Source organism: Bison bison, unplaced genomic scaffold (assembly GCF_000754665.1).
Source record: "Bison bison bison isolate TAMUID 2011002044 unplaced genomic scaffold, Bison_UMD1.0 scf7180017864141, whole genome shotgun sequence".
Lineage (NCBI taxonomy): Eukaryota > Metazoa > Chordata > Mammalia > Artiodactyla > Bovidae > Bison > Bison bison.
Window position 1 is genome coordinate 3,165,352 of NW_011494713.1, and position 20,255 is coordinate 3,185,606.

General features: G+C 42.6%; 1 protein-coding gene across 3 annotated transcripts in view; it reads left to right on the plus strand.

Annotated features, from left to right (window-relative positions):
• Positions 1 to 20,255, plus strand: part of FRMD3 (FERM domain containing 3) — a 343,072-nt gene that overhangs the window by 212,665 nt on the left and 110,152 nt on the right. For all 3 annotated transcript variants that reach the window (XM_010840081.1, XM_010840079.1, XM_010840080.1), the window contains exons 4-6: positions 3,507 to 3,585; positions 9,196 to 9,293; positions 15,235 to 15,358. In XM_010840081.1, the coding sequence (XP_010838383.1) occupies positions 3,507 to 3,585; positions 9,196 to 9,293; positions 15,235 to 15,358 (301 nt within the window). The remainder of the gene's footprint in view (positions 1 to 3,506; positions 3,586 to 9,195; positions 9,294 to 15,234; positions 15,359 to 20,255) is intronic.

Sequence of the window (20,255 nt, forward strand, 5' to 3'; positions counted from 1 at the left end):
CTGGGACGACCTGGAGGGATGGTATGGGGAGGGAGGAGGGAGGAGGGTTCAGGAGGGGGAGCACATGTATACCTGTGATGGATTCATTTTGATGTTTGGCAAAACTAATACAATTATGTAAAGTTTAAAAATAAAATAAAATTTAAAAAAAAATAAAAAAAATTAAATACATAAAATTACTAAAAAACAAGAAAAATGCCACCTCCTGATTTTTCTGCTAGCTGCTTGGCATCCCTTCTCTGATAAGGGATCTAGTGGTGAGCCTACCACTGGAACCTTGTATGAATTTCTTCCATGATCACATCCCAGAAAACGGAGGAGGAGATGGCAGGAGCTTAGTGACTTTTTCCTGTCTGACTTAGCAGCAACATATATGAAAAGAATTACAGCTGTTGGTGTGCTGTAAACTCAGAGTGAATCAGCACTGAGAGGAGGCTGTTGATAGGGAGCAACAGTTATGTTCAAAGTGAAGCCTGTGATGGTCCCCTCACCTGAGCAGCTCTGGCAACTGCTGGGGCTCCAGGCCTGAGGAAGCACAGAGGGGGCAGGAATATATCCAGGGTGAGGGCACTCAAAACTCCCATATGAGGAGCAGTTACAAGCACTGGGGATATTTATTTGTATTAATTTTTTGGCAGTGTGAGCTTTTTATTGCAGTGTGCCAGCTCCTCTAGCTGTGGCACATGGGCACAGCAGTTGTGGTTGGTGGGCTCTCTGGTTGTGGTGTACAGGCTTAGTTGCCCCGCAGCATGTAGGAATCTTGGTTCCCCGACCAGGGATAGAACTCAAATCCCTTGCATTGGAAAGCAAATTCTTAACCCCTGGACCACCAGGCAAGTCCCTCAGGATGTTTATTTTAGAAAAGGCTCAGAAAGACCTTGAGCTGTGTCTTCAAATGATGGAAGGGCTCTCCATGTGGAAGAAGCATTAGATCATTCTGAAGCCTCAGGTCTTGGAACAAGGATGGCTGAAAGGCTTGCCTACAGTCATGGAATTCAAAGATGGCTGCCTGGGGACCACCTCTGAGCCTCACTGCGTGGTCCCTTAGGAGGAGTGCAAATCCCTGTTTGTATCCGATGAGCTCAGATAACTATTGAAGCCAGCCTAGGGCATGGCAAGGAAATACGCTGACCAGGTAGAAGAGAAAATGACAGCTCTCATTTGGGTCTACCTTCTGTGAGCCTCCTTTTCTCTATTTGCCTTCAGTCAGCTGATTTTATTCCCCCAAATTGAAATATTGGGAGTCTATATTAAAATATATATATATATTTAACAATATATGAAATAGTTAATGATATATGGAATAAAAACACTTGCATTTAATGATATAACTCACTATTGTATATATCAATAATATATATGGTATACATTACAGAATGCATGTATTGTAATGTTGGAACAACCTGAATAATTAAAAAAGAATAGATGAGTAAATTCTAGTATATCATATGAACTATTGTGCAGTTGTTATAGACAGTGATTTAGATCTGTACCTAATGTCCTAGATGAATGGGCAAGATAGTTGAATGAGATAAGAGAAACATACATAGTATGATCTTATTTTGTGAGAATAAATTAAAAAATTACTTATGTGTGTAATCATGTGTGAGGATGGCAAAAGTGGAGAAGCATAGAGATGAAGTGGTTGTTAACAGTGGTTGGAGAGTCTGGGGTGGGGTGGGGAGCTGGGGGACAGAAAGGGCAGGAATGGAGACAAAAGTGAAGGAAAGTGAAAGGGGAAGGCTCATCTGTCTGTCTATCAGTATCCATCTGTCTATCTGTCTTTCATCTCTCTATCATCTGTCTGTCTAGCTTCATTGGTTGTGCTTAAACATGTATTAATTTTGAGGACCTTAATAAAAGGAGGAAGAAAGAAAAGAGAAAAAGCCTTTTTAAAATGCTGTTTTCTTTTTTGTTCTGTTGCTTGTATAACAACTGTCTCAATCTTTTTATTAAGGACACATTTTATCATTAAAAACACTATTAATTTTCATTTTTTAGAGATGATTTAAACAAATTGAAAAAAACCTGGGGAACGTGTGAAGATAAAGTATTTTGAATCAAAACTGAGTTTCTAGATATTGTGAAAGATGAATGACTTAAGAATCCATTTGTGTTTTTCTTCATTTTTTGCTGTATAAGAGGTGTACATTTTCCCCTTGTGCTCCAGAAAAATGCTCCCTTTCTTAAATGTAGGGAACACACGGTCAGTTAAGAAACAGTTAAGTCAAACAACTCAGTTAAGAAATTTGCTAGTTTCTGGTGAAGAAGTGGAGCGTTGAGTAAAGGGTTCTGACACCTGTGTGTGTGCGTGTGTATTTTTAATCAGTTTTTCTTTCCTGAGATATCCAGCAAAATGCTGCTATGTTTTCCTGGGAATTGGATGCTTTCTTCCAAACTGTTTTAAATAATTATTTTCCAGATTAAACTACCCTCATTATACATTCATTTTTTGATGCTGATAGTCCTTTCTACATAAAGAATTTGTCTACATACAGAATAGTCCCAGACGTTATAGAATTGACTGGTGATTTAACCCCTGCTTATTATGAAAGAAGATTTGAGACAGAAGAGAGTGCTATTTCATAGTCACATTTGGATGTAGACTCAGAGATGATCTCAAGCACCATAATGATTCAGAGACAAATAATAATGTCAGGTCCATAGAAATACTACTACTAATCATCATACTTCTTTGATTTTAAGATGCTCATTTTGTATATGAACTGAAATCTAAATGTATCTTACTATACTTGTGTGCATTTATTAGGTTAATATTGCAAGTCAACAGGGGTCTTATAATTAAAGGTATCAGAAATCCTATAGAATCCCCTTGGGAGCTTATTGAGTTCTGGATGTTTTAATGCAATTAGTACATTCCAGAATCAACAAACCTCAACCAGAATTTCAGTCTACATATAGCCATCTTGATTCAGACAAAGCAAGAAGTTATAAAAGTGTTTCTTTTCATGCAAGCGACTGCCTCATTGATAGATAACACTAAAATAATACTAAAATTATACAGAGTAGAATCTGTACATGGCAGACTGCATTTTAAGAATCTTGATTTTAGTTCAAAGGCACTATCACTTTGGGAAAACTAGTCATGTGTGGTGACATTTTTCCATCTCACAGGCTAAAAAAATATTTCACTAGGTCAAAATCCTGAGTGGTACTTAGGAACAATGTATGTGTCAGAAGAGAGTGGAAAGAATTGGAAGAGAAAATGTTATTTGAAGCTGTGGCCTGGAGAGAAGGAAGGAGCCGTGACATGGAAATCTGTACTGACCGACTAGGTTACCTGTATCCTAGTTTGCTTCAGGTGTCTTGTCAAGCATTTCCATTGAGTTTTGTGGTCACTGTTGCTTTGTTTCTTCTTTCAGAAAATCCTCCTCCCACTCCCCCCAGGCTAGAGTGGGGAAGGCTGCATGGCTGACTCGCCTGTGTGTGTTTGAGTTCATGGTCTTTTGCTGCTTTTCTCATGCTTTTTCTTTATGATGTTTCAGCTCATCCACCATACACCATGTGCTTTAGAGTGAAATTCTACCCACATGAACCCTTGAAGATTAAAGAAGAGCTCACCAGGTATTTTGTTTGTTTGTTTGTGTGTTTAACGTGCCCCTTGAGCCAAAGCCAGGGCCGCTGAGTCTTCCTTCTAGAGCAGAGCATCTCCACCAAGCAGACGCCTCAGCTCAGTATTTGGCTTGGCATTGTTTCTCTTGCACTTAATTGTCTTGGGATTTTTCAAACCGTTGTCATTAGGAGTGTAATTAACTGTGCAAAAAAGCAGTGGGGATAAGGAGGAGCTGCTCCCTGAAAACATCTGACAGTGGGTTGCTAAAAATAAACAGAAGATGACTGTCTTTAGGATATGGGCAAATTCATAGCTAGTGCAGCCCCTGGGACTTATCCTGGGGATCTAAGATTTTCTGGAAGGGAAAAGATCCCTTGACAGAATGGAATGTTTGTCATCCCACATTCCACTTGCTAAACGACCAACCGTGGAGCCAGCTACCCTCTCCTGCCCAGCTATTTGCATTTTCTAGTTCTTGGGCCTCCCCCCACTTCTTGTCTCCTTCTGCCGTGGCCACGCGCAAATAGTCTACTTTCTGGAGGTTCCACAAGCAGCCTTGGCAGTGCCACTGAGCAGGGTCCCAGGAGGGCCTACTCGGTGTATAAAGAAGAGCCCATGCTCTTAGTGCTTAGTTCTTAATGAGGCTTTGATTTGATGCTTAGTTCTTAATGAGGCTTTAATTTGATGACTGCAAAAAGTCTTTGCATCTAGTCTTCTCTCAGAATAATCTGTGTGGGTCCAAGCGCAGAAGAGAAGCAAAGGCAGTTGGCCCTGATCATTGTGTGCAGAGGCACGTGTAGGGTTCTTGGGGGTTGTGCCGTCTTATTATCCATGAGGGGCCAGTCAGGCTCCACCATAGTGGCAAAGGGTGACCTTGGAAGGGAGCCTTTCTCTATTAGTAATTTGTGCATAGCCATTGGTGGAGGTTTGTGCTTAGGGGTGGGGCAGGGTATGCAGGGGAAAGGAGATGATGGACATTGTAAGTGGTGGTTGGCATTTTGCAATCTGCCTGCCTTTATTAAAAATTAAGATAAAATTCACATAACAAATTATTTTTTGTTGTTTCAAAGTGTACAATTCAGTGCCATTAAGCACATTCAACATGTTGGGCAACCATCACCATTATCTAGTTCCAGAGCATGTCATCATCCCCCTGACCCCCAGAAAGCTCATACCCATGAGCAGTTACTACTCACTCTCTCATCCCCTGGCCCAGGAAACCACTCATCTGCTTTCTGTCTCTATGGGTTTACCTGTTTTGGACATTTCATGCAAATAGAATCAAATTGTATGTGGCTTCAGCCTGCTTTTGGCTTGAAAATTTAATCATTTATTTGTTAAGTTCTTCCTCAGTTCTGCTATCTGCAAGGGCTGTATGAGCTACTTAAATAAATAGAGAGAGAGACATATTGGAGATATTTGTCCTCCCCTCTGGGTGCTAACAGTGTAATTAGGAAGATCAAATCAAATACTCATGCCAGGCGTTATTGCATCAGGGGGCCAAAACGGCTCACTTTTGTCACTTGTTTGCTTTAAAATCTTTTCTGGAGGATAAAAACTGAGTATGTATCACAATATAAATTAAGGATGTGTTTTTTGTTGTTGACATTGAGAAAAGCCCCTTTTGAAAGTAAAAGGGTACAAAGTTTTAGTCACTAACTCCAGTTAAATCCCTCTCAGTTAAATTTGCTAGCATTTTCCTACTTTTGTCTGAATAGCTAAGGTATTAATAGTGGAACATTTTTATGTCTCTGATGGAAATTAAGATAATACTGTGTCCTTGCACAGGTAGAAATGGGCTTTTCTGAGTTAACACTGTCCTTAGAATTTGAAAGGAATCTGCAAACTATGGAATGACTCAGATACTTAGGTTTAAACCCTATCTCGAAAGAGTTTAGTTTTTCTTGTTTGATAAGTTATTTTATCATAAATTAATCTAAAATTTAAGAAGTTAATAAATGAGAAGCTAAGATCACATTTATGACCAGGCTTAGGTGTAAATAAACACTGAGAAAGAAAAGCAGTTTTAAAAGAGCAAAACAACAAGAATACTCAGCAAGAAGGACATTTGAAATCATTTTTTAACCTTTTTATCTCTCCATTTACACAGTCACCTTACAATCTTTTAGATTTCTAGGGCTTTAGGTAAATGCTATATACAATTGAGTGTAATAAAAGCATATTGCTTTAAAATGTTTTGGTAAGAACCATCTTTAAATTCATACTAGATGGAGAAGTGTATCACCAATGGTACATAATAATGTGTGACCCCGATCCTCTTGTGTTTTCATTGCTTAATTCTTTCATGCAGGGAGGGGTGAGACTACATGTAAATGCATTATTATTGTTGTTTTTTGGTGACTGTTACATTAAAAAATGAGTATCTGAACCTGAAGCCATTTGCAAGGCTCAGTGGATTATGTGGAACCCATAATAATCCATGATTATTTCTAGAGTTTGCTAATTTGAGTAAGGACCCAATCTCAGCTGTTGTGAAAGCTGATTTTCTTTCTCAGGAAGCTTTCATCAGACGCAATATCTGAGTTATGGGATCAGAACCCAAACCTCTGATTTATGAGTGAATATTTATTTGAAACCATTTTTCACTGCTAAACTCACCAAAACGTGGAAAGGAATGCTTTTGGTTTAATGTATACATTCAGCATGTAGCAAAGAAACTTGATGGCATTCAGCCTGGCAGTTTAAAATCTTTAAGAAAGATTTCATCATCTCAAGTATTCGTACAACCCTGGTATTCTGAATAGTCAAGGGCCTTGGTCCTCAAAGTCAGGTCACTGAATTAACAGCAACAGCGTCACCTGGGAACTTGGTCTCTGCCCCAGGCCTGGGATGGGGTCCTGCAATCTATATTTTCATAAGCACTCCAGGTAATTGTTGGAGAGGGAAATGGAAACCCAGTCCAGTGTTCTTGCATGGAGAATCCCATGGACAGAGGAGTTTGGCAAGCTATGGTCCACAGGGTCTCAGAGAGTCAGACACAACTGAAGTGACTTTGCAGGTAATTGTAAAGCAGGTTAAAATTTAAGAACAGCTGTGCTGTGCTGTGCTTAGTGACTCAGTCATGTCCAACTCTTTGCAACCCCATGGACTACAGCCGACCAGGCTCCTCTGTCCATGGGGATTCTCAAGGCAAGAATACTGGAGTGGGTTGCCATGCCCTCCTCCAAGAACCACCACTCCAAGGCAATTGGATTTTCAAAAGCATTAGTTCCCTTAGGTAGATATTAGAGCATACAGTTCAGGGGGGGTTGGTATGTTCCCAGAGTTGTGTCACCATCACTGTGATCCCCTTCCACAACATTTTTATCACCCCAGCAGCAAACCGAGTACTCAAGCAGTCCTTCCCGTTCTCCTCTCCCCTCAGCCCCTGGCAGTTATGAAGCTACATTTCTGTCTCTGTAGACTGGTCTATTGTGAAAATTTTATACAAATGGAATCATACAATATGTGGTCCATACACCTTTTATGTCTGACTTTTCACTTAGCTTAATGTTTTCAAGTTTCATCCCTGTTGTAGCAGGAATCAGTAGGTACTTCCTTCCTTTTATGAGTCAATAATATTACATTATACGGATATACCACTTTTCTTTATCCTTTCATAAGTTGATGGGCATTCGGCTTTGCTATGATGAAGAATGCAGCTATGAAAACTCATGTACACGTTTTGGTGAGGAATAAGATTCTGATTTAATTAGGTCTGGGTAGGATCCATGTTGGTATTGTCTAAAAGCTCCCCTGTGTAATTCTGATATGCAATCAGGATGAGAACCTCTGGTTTAGAACCTTTTTACTCAAGTGTGATCCATACGCCTGCAGCTCAGCATCACCGGGGAGCTTATTAGAAATCTGGACTCTTGGGCCTCACCCAGACCTACTGAACCAGAATCCACATTCTAACAGGATCTCTGGGTAATTCACAAGCTCACTAAAGTGTGAAAGGTGTCAGTTTAAGGAGATACTCTGGGTCCTTGACAAAATGGGTCCTTTGACAAAATTCACAGTAACCCAGACAGGAAATTTATTAGGGACTACCTTTATGCCCTGCACACAATTCCATACAAAGCTGGGGACAGAAAGTGTCACTTGAGCCTCCACGGTGTCCCCAGTGCCTAGCACTGTCAGGGCCTAAAGCAGGTGTGAGGTAAAGATTCATCAGATGGAACCACCAGGGAGCCACTGAACCCATCAGTGCATCCCTGAGTCAGGAGATGGTGAGCTCCAGTGCTCTGGGATGGGACTGGGTGGGCTGGCAGCACCTGAATGGTCTGAGCACTTCAGGCAGGCTCTCTAAGTGGGGCTGTGCATGAAGCTGCTTTGTTGTCATTCAGTTGCTCAGTCATGTCTGACTCTTTGCAATGCCATGGACTGCAACACGCCAAACCTCCCTGTCTCTCACCATCTCCCGGAGTTTGCCCAAGTTCGTGTCCATTGTATCATTGATGCCATCCAGCCATTTCATCCTCTGATGCCCTCCTCTCCTTCTGCCCTCAATCTTTCCTAGCATCAGGGACTTTTCCAGCGAGTTGGCTGTTTGCATCAAGTGGCCAAAATCCTGGAGCTTCAGCTTCAGGCTGAGTAAAAGATGAGATTGTTTGAGCTCTGGAGGTAGTGACTGGGACCGATGGGGTGCTGCCCGTACCTGGCCTCAGGAACCTGGAAAGAAGAAAAAGGTTGATCTCTGCGACTTAAACTGTAAAATAAGCAGAAAGAATCTGCAACGTCTGTAAAGTTACTTTAGTCAGAGATAAGGACCCTAGGCCTGACCCTTCAATGAAAGAATCAATCCAGCTAAGAAATAGGAGGAGATCTGAAGAGGGCATGATTGGCGTGGAGGAACAGAGGAGACAGTGGTGACATGACCTGAGCTAGGAGTAGCAAGCTGACACCCCGCCCCCCACCCATCCCCAGCTGAATCGAGCCAGGCATATTTTTTTTGTTTGGTGCTACAGTGTTTTCAAAAATAGAGTTTGCTGCAACATTAAAATTCAAAGGATTTTACCTCTCAATGAGTCTCTGCGATGCTGGAGCTGCACGGTGCTGATCCTTCCACGGGAGCCAGCACCTTCTGTCCTCTGCTCCTTGACCCCTCACCCCAGCCCCTGTCACTCAGAATCAGGTTTGTCTGACCTGGAGAAGATGGCAGGAGAGGATACTAAACAGATGACAGCTCTCACTGAGAGTAAGCTGGCTTCCTGGCCTTGTAACCACGTCTTTTCGAGGTTGATTGAGTGGGACTAGTCTCTGTAAGACTGAGTGTGTTTCCTGACTCTTCATTCCACCAAGAGCTCTGGCAACCTGTACCTGAAGTGCCGGTGGGGCCGAGGGTGGCTGTGGTTGTCATTGTGTGGGACTTTTCTCCCAGGGACGGTGGCTGCTAGGCCCCGTGGCTCTCCTCTGTCCTCCCCGTCTCTCTTGGAAGTGGCTGCAGACACTTCAAGTTTTCCGAACTCTGGGGGCCCCTCCCAGTTTTCCTCTGCTTGCCCTCCAAGCAGCGCAAGTAGGGTTCTGGGGACCCAGGTGGATTAAAGATACACAATCCTTCTGCTTCTTCCAGGCCTCAGCCAAAACTTATGGCAACTCTTTCTCCTTTTTCATTGCAGATACCTTTTGTACCTGCAAATTAAAAGAGATATTTTCCATGGTCGACTGCTCTGCTCCTTTTCGGATGCTGCCTACCTGGGTGCTTGTATCGTTCAAGGTAAGTGTGGGCCCAGCTGCGCATCCCCACTGTTGTACGGGACAGCAGAGCTTCGGCTGTTCAGAGCCTCTCTCCTCCCCAGCCTGTGCTCATCCTGTCCGTGTCATGGTTGGAGGCCAGTCAGGGCTGGGTGGTCAGCAGTAGAGCCCCCCTCCTTCCCTCCCAAGCCCCTGGGGTCCTGGTGGAAGGTGGGCTGTTGTGGTCCCAGGGGCCTCTGCATGAACAGAGTCCTCAAGGTCCCAAGGGAGAGCTCCGAGTCTCTGTTTCGAAGGGGACGGAATGCATGACTTTATAACAAGCTCTGAAAGATTATGGGGTCTTCTATGCCCTGAGCTCCAAACACCAAGTGTGGGGTGTGCTGGGTATATTGAGCGGGCGATCTGTGTCCAGGAAGGCAGGTGTCAAACAGGTGTCATTTCAAACCTTTGATGAATGCCTTGATGAAATGTCAAGGCATTTATACAGGCATATCCACATGTATAGTATGTGTATATATGTGTACCATATCTAATTCTTCACCTTTACAACAGTCACATAGCGTGGTGAGGAGAACCCCAGGCTCACAGTCTGTCATTTCTCAGTTTGAGCCTGAATTCCCATTTCCTGGTTATTTCACCACAGACAAGTGATTTAAACTCTTTAAGCTTTAATGTCTTCATATATTGAAAGAGGTGGTCATACCTCCTTCACTGCTGCATGATGATTTCATGAGACTTAGTCTGAGGGTTGAACAGGCCCCGAGGGAAGTGACAAACACTTAGTGGGAAGTGGCAGACACTTAGGACCCAAGGTTGGTTTTCATTTGTTTCTACCTGTAAGAAAAAGTTGTTGGAGGGAAGGCAGTTTCCAGGACCCAAGGCAATGCATTGCCATAGGGAAGGGCTCGGGACACACGTGGAGAATGACTCAGATGTTCTGTTCCCCTGGGCCTGCCGGGAGGCAGCTGGGCCTGTTTGGAGGGACTCAGGTGTTCCAGCCATTTGTAGCTTGGATGCTGATGACATGTTTTTGAGAGAAAGGGAGGGTGGGGAAGGGAACTAGGAGAAGAGAGGAGGGATGCAGAGAGAGGGAGAGAGAAAGAGAGAGGAAGGGAGGGAAGGAAGGAAGGAAGGAGGGAAGGGGGTGAGAGAGAGATTACCAAATGAGCATGTCACCCTTATAAAGGATCTGAAATAATGAAGGAGCTTATGATGGGGTCATAAGTGGTTCGTGACAGTCACCTGTCTGATCACAATTCCAGGCTTCATTCACAGCTTAAGAGAAACCCCCATCATTCTCCTGGGGTTTCACTGTCACTCACCACTGTCCCCAGGGGATGCTCAGTGCTGCGAAACGGTTCCTAGGACCCTGTTTCTGGGTGTGCGCACTCTTTGAGAAATCTGAAGTCTATCTGTGTTGCTTTTCCCCTTCCTCTGGGAGCAACATAGTGCTGCTCAGCAGGTTTTGGCAGCGCTGTTAAAACCCTTGGAGACATTCAAGTTTAAAATCAGGATGACGGTGATACCCTGATGAGATTTAGTCCTTCCATCTACTCCAAGGTGGAGTGCGTGCTTCTGAAAGCTGCCTCTCATACACAGAGCTAAAGAATGTTCGAACCCCATGGTTCTTTCCTGTGAAGACTGCAAGTTCCTGGTTAGGGTGCACTGTCTTCCATAAAGGAAAAGCAAATCAATACTAATCTGAGCAGCAGACTAGCTTGTGAGCGTTTCAGAACGCATTTAAGCATTAGTGAATCATGGTCAATTCTCCAAGGGCAAGCTCAATATGGATCTGTAATGGGAAACTCTCCATCCTGTTTTATGTTTGAGATAAAACCACAAAGCCCCCATCCAGATGATCAGGGTCCCATTTCATCCCTCGTTGCTATTATCAGTGGCCACACTCACAGATGCTGTCTGGAGAGTAGAGTTGGAAATGGACTGGCAGACCTCAAAAACGCAGTGGTGTCCACGGGCCATTTGTAGCAAATCCAGTAAAAGCTGGATTCATAAAACTCTCTGTGGCTGGGGGAGTTATTACAGCAGCCTTGGAGATCGTTACAAATGCAGATAAAGATCTGCTTTGTCAGAACTGCTTATGCTTTCAGAGTGATAGGAAATGTGGAGTAAAGGATTAGAAAGCTGAGGGCATGTGACTCTTTATTGGCATCTTGTTTGCTAACATTCTTTGAAGGAGCATGTTTTAAGCTTTCAGAATGTTCTGAGTATATAAAACAGGCAGCCACCCAGAGTTTGCTACCTGTACACACTGAATGTGAGTATTTTCAATGCATGCTTTGCATTGTCTTTCATAATGAAAATTGCAAAACAAACACACAAAGCCGTAGGGATCTATTTTTGGCCTTTCTTGGTACACATCTTTTCCTGTTCCTTCTGCAAAACAGTAACATGTCAGGATTACTGATCTTATCTCCTACTCCTGGATGTCCAATCCCTGTGGGTCTGTGGCTCCTTCTAGCTATTCAGAACTGTGTTAGATGTCACTTCCTCCAAGAAGTCTTCCTGGACTATTAAAAGAACCTCTCTCTGCACATTATTCTTTCTAGTGTCTCTGTTTTGTTGTCTTTTAATAAGCACTTATATCAGAAATTATCTTGTTAAGTTGGTTGGGGGCTTATTATGCATCGCCTCTTATGTAGAATCTAAATTTCATGGAAGTGGGACTCTGGGAGTCTTTTTCACTGCAGTACCCCTGTGTCTGGCACATAGTAAATTCTCCACTATGTTAATTGAAGCAGGGCACTTGCATAAATTGCACCAGAGTATGCTCTGTCTCTGTACCTGGGAAAGAGTGATTGGTTTACTCCCTCATCCATGTGTTCTCCAAGCATTTATTGGACACTCCTAGGTGGCAGGCATTGTTATGTGAAGTCCCTTTGAGGGGTAGGGGCAGACAGGTAAACAGGAAGTTTTGATGGTGTCTCAGTGTCTACATAGAGGGACACAGGGGGTCCCCACTCTGATCCCATCAAGCGGCCCCTCATCAAGCAAGGGTGGTGAGGGAAGTCTTCTGAAGAAGTCGACCCTGGAGCTGTAATGTCTTGTATCTCAAGTTCTTTTGGAACAAGCTCTCCCCAAAGAAGGGAAGTGCCACTGCCCTGTGTGCCCTTTAAAGTCAATACCTATTTTGCCATCTTCTGATCACATTCATCATTTGGCTTCAGCTCTTTGGATTTTGCTGACAATTAAATTCTCTTTTATTTTAATTTTACATTCTCACATGCCAGCCCATGTGCGTATGTTATTTTTTGTAACCTTGCCCTCAATACCATGCGCAGGAGAGAACCACATGCTGCTTACCCAACTCCTCTTGGGATGGAAAACAGAATTTTAAATGAGCTTAATCATTCATAAGCTTTTGCTTCAGGTGAAGTCAAAGTTAAAGATAAGCTTCAAAGAACTAGAAAGCAGGGCAAGTGATGGGGCAGACGTTGACATTTACCTTGTCAGCAACCCTGTGCAGGTTCCATGGCGTTCCTTCTCTTAGTTTGCCAGGCTACTTATTTGCTGTGTTTGGCAGTACAAGGCCATTGTATCTCACAAGTTTTCCTGAAAGGAGAAGTACCCACCACGAACAATACAAATGCAACACAAAACTGCACAAGCACAAACAATGCTACTAACCACTGTGCAAGCTGACATTTGCATTGGGTGTGGCATAGTTTACTATCAGTGATCCACTCCCTATGGAAAAGTAGGCTCTGAGTTATACCATTTCCTAAATTTTGGGGTCCGTAGCCAGCTCACAGGGGTCATGTGTATGTGTGTGTGTGTTTATATGTGTCAGTGTGTTATGGGTGGGTTTTTTTTGAAGGTTAGATTGAGTTAATCACTAGTTGGTGGCTCACTTTCATCCCTGGTCCCATTGGCCCACCTATTGGTTGAGTTTCCTTTTTTTTCATTAGTCTTATTCCTAAAGGCAACAACTGGATTCTTGTATGTCATTGACTTGACATAACATCCTTATAAAATGATTAGTATTATTTTGTGTGTATATATTCTTAAGTTTCATAAATTAAATGGGGCTATATTTAATCCTTCCTTTTTATGCTCAGAACACTATTTGGGGAATCTACTCACATTTCTGGGTATAGTTCTATTTTGTTGCTTTGAATTGCTGCAGAGAGTCCAGTGGGGTACATTGCCCTTGTGCTATTTACTGCTCCCAGCAGTAATGAACACCCAAGTTGCCCCATATCTTTTGTTGCACCTAGAGTTTTTCTAGAATATATGCCCAGAAATGGGCTTGCTGGGTTGTAAGATTAGACTAAATACTCTGGGCTTGCTCTCTAGGAGAGCTGCATGCATCAAGAATCTTCAAATATGTCATAAGCTCTTCTATTTCTTCATGTTCCGGCCAACACATAGAATCATCTGACTTACTAAACCTTTTGTTAATCTTATAGGTATAAAGTGACATCTTCGAGTTTTGGTTTGCATAGCCCCCTCAGCACTGATGAGTTTGAGCAACTCTCCATACATGAGCTCTTTGGGTTTCCCCTTCTGTGAATTGGCTGTTGACATTCCTTCACCTTTTCCTATTGGAATTCCTCCCCACTTACTTATAGATTTGTAGGAATTTTTTTTCTTTATTCTAGATATTAGCCTTTGTCTGATTTCTATTTTGCAAATATGTTATTTCAGCTTATTATTTTGACTATATTAGTGAAATGTTTTAATATTGATATCAAATTAATCAATTTCCCCTCTGTGGCTGATGACATTTGGTATCTTATTTTGAAAGTCCTTCCTCATGTCATGTGCATTTAGGTTGTATGGTAATTTGAACTCTATTGAGAAGCTTTAAAGAGCTTTGCTTTCCTCCCTGTTTTGTCCTTTTACCATCATTAGATGATTCAACAGTACAGGGACAGTAGATGCAAATTACAGAGTTGGATGTGATTTTGCAGATGTGCTCAAGGCATATTGATTTCTATCTACTTCAAAGTCATGTTGATGATCAAGTTCTTCCAATACAGTTTTCCCACCACCTTTAATTTACTTTCCTGGGCTATTTCTGCCTGAGATGCTTGCCTCTTCTGGCTCATTTTTCTTAGAAAGCTTGTGGAATCAGTAGAATGTACTCCCATTGCAAGAACAGCCCCTTTGCTGCTTCAGGCTGTGGTCAGTGCTCATCCTTAGTCCATCTTCTCATAGACCTTCTGGGTGCTCAGAAATGTGCAGGCATTTCTTTTTACCCCTAAAGATCCTCTGCAGGAACCCTGTATTAGAACCCAGAAACCTTAAAGAAACCTTAATCAGGGATGCTCAGCCATACTTAGACACGCTCTCTTTAATTTGAAGAGCAATCCATTTATTTTTAAATAAATAAATCCTCTTGGGTCCTTTATGTTTTGATTTTTTTCATTGAATGGGCCACATCTGCACAAATCTCAGAGTAAACAGCTCCAGTCAGGGAATTCTTTGACTCAGAGAAAATTAGCTATGAAAGGAGGCTTGAGGAACACTCAGTGGGTTCCAAATACAGGTGGTAACACTCCTATCATGGGGAACACTTGGAAATATTGGGAGGCATTTTGGGTGTTCACAATAGTGGGTATGCCACCACCACCTAGAACCTGAAGGGTGGGAGTGCTCAATGGTTGAGCTCATACCTTGGAAGGTCTGAAACAATAAAGAATTGTTTATTTCCCCAAATGCCAATAGTGCCCCACTGAGAAACAACTATTTAGATTCCTTTACTGTATAGTTGAAGAAAATGAGACTCAGAGAGTTCATTCAACAAGTGTCCAAGATCACACAGCTAAATCTAAACTAGAATATGACCTTCTAGACACTCAGGCTGTAGTCTTTCCATAGAGACAAACACATTTTGTTGTGTGAGCTTGTTCCACTCTCTTCTTTTGGGTGGCAGGAGCCATTCCATGTATATCCTGTTTTTGTTGTTTTTAATCTTTCTGTTTATTTTTTATTGGTTACAGCTGAGCTTGGTGATTACGATCCTGATGAGCATCCTGAGAATTACATCAGTGAATTTGAGATTTTCCCCAAGCAGTCACAGAAGCTGGAAAGAAAAATAGTGGAAATCCATAAAAATGAACTCAGGTAATAGCGGTAGACGTTCGTAGGAATGATAGAGGTGAGAAAGTATTCATACTACAGGGAATGTGGAAATCATGTCGTGAACTAAAAATATTTGTAATGTGGGGGCAGACGGTTTCAGGTGGCAGGGCAATATTTCTGGGCACTGGCAAGGTCCCCCATCAATGACAGTCTCAATAATGTGGGGTCCCCTGGGTGGCTGTTTATGAACCATCAGCAATTATTAGAGCCATATATTTTCTTATGGGTTTTGACTACCCTGAGTTTCTGAAAGTGAAATCTAGGATAATTAAGTAATCCTTTCTGTTTTGAACTTTGCATTGCCTCTCCCCTGTCCAGTGGTCTTTACAGAAATTTTGACCCCAAGAATTAATAGAATAGAATCCATTGGCAAGGTTTCCTTTACTGAGCTGCTTTCAAGATAACAGATTCAGTGTCTGCTTCTCTTTGCCTTGTCTGTGAGGCTCTAGGATGATTGTTAACTACAGAGTAGTACCATTAAAAAGAGCAAAATCACATACAGTATTTATTCACTGTGTAACGGACACTATTCTAAGTACTTGTACATATTGGTTCATTTAATCTTTGCAGTAGTCCAGGAAATAGGTCCCATGGTTCTTCCATTCTACAGTTGAGGGAACTGAAGCACAGAGAGATTAAACATTTTACCAAAGATCACACAGCTAGCAAGTGATACAGGCAGGATTTGAGTCCAGGCGGCCTAGCTCCAGGCTTTTGAGTATTGTGGTACTTGTACTATGCATAGGCTAACAGGAAGGAATGAAGCATGGATAGGAATCATCACCAGTTTGGAATCCAGGTAACTCAGGTATTCTAGTAACTAGAACTTAGATTCCTGCAAATAACAGGGAATTCATTTTGATTTATATATCTAATGTCATTGGATTATGAGCCCTGGAACAAATAACTGTCCCCTTGAGAGGGAGTGCCGAGATCCTGCTTTATGCAGGCACTCCCCCTTCTGGTGAGTTTGAGAAGACTGTATATGTGGGCCTTAAAGGTTCTGCTTTAGTAAGACCTTTGTTCTTAAGAGATAAAGATGATTAGACATCAAGAAATTGTACCAATTTTAGAAACTAACATACCTTTTCCAGGGGTAATTTTAGGGTATCGTCTCCTAATGCAAGTTTTGTTGAAAATATGACCGTCTGCCTACTCTTTCTACATTTCGGGGACTAGCAGGCTGGAGGTAAAAGTAAAGTCCTGATGTTGCCATGGGGCTTCCCGGGTGGCTTAGCGGTAAAGAATCTGCCTGTGATGCAGAAGATGCACGAGATTCCACAAGTTTGATCCCTAGGTCAGGAAGATCCCGTGAGGGCGTGGCACCTCACTCCAGTATTCTTACCTGAAGAATCCCATGGACAGAGGAGCCTGGCAGGCTGAAGTCCGTGGGGTCACAAGGAGTCCAATGCAACTGAAACAACCTAGCACAGTGTTGCCATGAGGGCTGTGGACCAGCAGCATGTGAGCAGCACAGGGTGAGACCCTTGGGACGAAGGAGTCACAGCCACTGTGCAGCTTAATAGTGAAAGGAGGTGCAACAGTCTGCTCTGAACATAATTTGCAGGGCCTCAGATGCTTGGAACATATGATAATAAATGTTTGTTGAGCTCTTACTGGATGCCAAAATACTATGCTAAGTGCCTAGCATACATCACCCCACTCAATCTTCCCGAACTCCACGAGGTAGGTTCCATTGTTGTTCCCCATCTGAGGTGAAGAAAGCACAGCCTGGAGTGAAGGACTTGTTAGTAGCAGAGTCTGGACTTGAACCTTGTTCTTACCTGACACTAACACCCATGCTCTTATCCCCTGGGCTGAGCAGCCAGAAGGCAACCTGGTAGTCATATGGATGTTTCGCAGTGATCACCATGGTGAGGGTGGAGACTGTGATAGGAGAACCAGTTAGTTCTGTCATCCAGTACACACGCCGGGGACCTCACAAGAATAGGAGTAGAAAAAACTAAAGACGTTCTTGAGAGACATTGAAGCAAGACTTGGTGACCTACTGAGTTTCATGAGTAAATGAGTGGATCAAAGAAGATTCCAGATTGCTTTTTGTAATCAGAAAGCTGTAGATTGGACCTTGTGCCAGCTCCTGAATTTGTTGATAACCCTGAAAGTAGTCATCATGCATCTAGAGAATATAGAGCATCAGCAGTCAGCTGTGGTTTGTAGATCCCAGAAGTAGATGCCACGGCTTGGCCAACACTGCTTTGCTGTGTTGTGACACATTTGTAATGCCCAGATGGCCCTTGTGAAGAAGTCAATGTTGTATGTGTGGAGGATGAAACAGCCACAAATCATATGATATTGCAAAGAGAGATTCAGAGGATATTTTCCTGTGTGTTTTTTCTCCTTTTTCTCCTTAAGTAGACATATGTTTATGAATCAGTGCAGCAGAGAGAGATTTCAAGTTTGATGAGAAGATAAGAAGAGCAGCCAAGCTGAAAAGGTAGAAGAGAAGGGGCTTTCTAGAATTGGCTGGGAACTTGCTGCAGAGACTGGAGGTGACCCTGGGGATCAGCAAGCCCTTTGTGCACAGGTCATGAACGTATTGATCTTCTTGTGTGGGAACTGGACCTTTGGCTGGACTGCTCTGCAAACCTGAGAGTGCCAGGAAAGAGTCATAGATGGTAGAGACCCGTCTGTGACTTGGTGAGGCTGCACCAGGGTGTTACTATCTTACTCTCCATGGTTATCACAACACCTGTGACCGTCCCACACAACAAAGGGATAAAGCATGATCAATGATCTGTCGTTATGGAAGCTTTCTGAAAGGTTTCCAGTTGGCCTTTGTTGGGGTTTGAAGGGTCCTCCCAATAATGTTCCGCTCCTACCCGTTTTCTGAAAAAATCAAGAAAGAAAACAAAAGAGACGGCAAAAGAGACTCTCAGACACTAACAAAAGGACCATGATTTGCCAGATAAACAGTACTAATTCTGGGGGCTCACAACCTTCTCCAGCCTTTTTACTTGATTAGAATCATTCTCCTCCTATGCTCTCTGTGGAAGGACTAAAGTTGTGATTCTTGAGAGAAAATTAATCAGAGAGGAAAATCTTTCCTTCTTAGGAGGCTACACAGCACTTGAAGGTGGACCCAAGGTGGCTTGATAGACAGACCTTAATAAGAGAGTTATTTAGGGGGAAGAAAGAGAGAGAGAAAGACTCCAGAATTTTGAGGTGCTTGAAAATATAAGGCCAAGATTTTAGTAAGAGTCTGCTTGGACTACGTGCTTAGACTCTTTTAGATGTTGAAGAGATTTGTGAATGAAGTTCATGGGTCAGCTTTGCCTCTTCAAATGTGCCACATCACTGACTGACAGAGGGGAGAAGACATAGTTTTGCAAGTGTAATACTGCAATTATTGATCATCTTTGTATCAGTCAAGGTAAGCTAGATTTTCCTGAGGAAACAACTCCTAAAAGCTCAGTGGGTTAGAACAAGAAACGTTTGTTTCTTGCTCTGATGTACACCCATGAGAGGTCAGTTGGGGGACTTGGTTCATCATTGGCACTTAGGGCAGTCACGAGCTTGGATTTGCCAGGAAAAAGAGAGCTGTGGAAAGCCCTGCTTTAGCTTGGAAGTGATACATGTCACTTCTGCTTATCCAACTGTGTCAGAACTAGTCACATGGCCCCACTCAACAGCCCGCCAGGCTCATCTGTCCATGGAGTTCTCCAGGCAAGAATACTGGAGTGGGTAGCCATTCCCTTCTCCTGAGGATCTTCCCAACGCAGGGATCGACCCCGAATCTCCTGCACTGCAATTGGATCCTTTACCATTGGAGCCACCAGGGAAGCCCCAACACAACAGCCAGGAAGTGCAGTTCTGATTCAGGTGTCCAGAAGGTGTGAAGTGGAAACAGCTGGCAAACATCTCTTAATGGCCTTCACAATCTCATTGACTAATAGAGTTTTTGTTTTAATAGACTTTATTTTTTAGAAGAGTTTTAGTTTCACATTAGAATTAAGAGGAGGAAAGTATACAGATTTCCTCTATATTCCCTGCCTCTCTACTTGTACAACTTCCCCCATATCTATGTCCATCCCCCACCAGAGTGGTACATTTGTTATAATAGATGAAACTACATTGATTTGTAGGTATTATGCACAGTCCATATACTTTAGGGTTAACCCTTGAGGTTGTACATTCTGTGGATTTGGACAACAGTATAATAACATATATCCATGATTTAAATAGCATATAGAAAATTTTCACTGCCCTGAACATATTCTGTGCTCTGCCTTATTCATCCCTCCCTAACCTCTGGCAACCACTGATCTGTTACCTGTCTCCATAGTTTTGCCTTTTCTAGAATGTCATGTAGTTGAAACCTTACAGTATGCAGCCTTTTCAAATTAGCTTCTTTCACTAAGCAGTATGTACTTACGATTCCTGCTTGTCTTTCTATTGATAGCTCATTTCTTTCTACTGCTGAATAATATTCTGTTGTATGTACCACAGTTTATTTATCCTTTTACCTAGAACATATGGTTGCTTTCAAGTTTTGGAAATTATGAATAAAGTTATTATAATCGTCCATGGGCAGGCTTTTGTGTGGGCATAAATTTTCATCTCCTTTGGGTAAATATCAGGAAGCATGATTGTTGGATTGTATGGTAAGAGTATATTTAATTTTGTAAGAACTGCCAAACTGTCTTCCAAGTTGGCTGTGCCATTTTGCATTCCCACCAGCCATGAGTTCTTGTTGTTCCACAATCTTTACCAGCATTTGGTGTTTTCAGTGTTCTGGATTTTGGCCATTCTAGTAGGTATATCGGAGAGGGCAATGGCACCCCACTCCAGTACTCTTGCCTGGAAAATCCCATGGACGGAGGAGCCTGGTAGGCTGCAGTCCATGGGGTCGCTAAGAGTC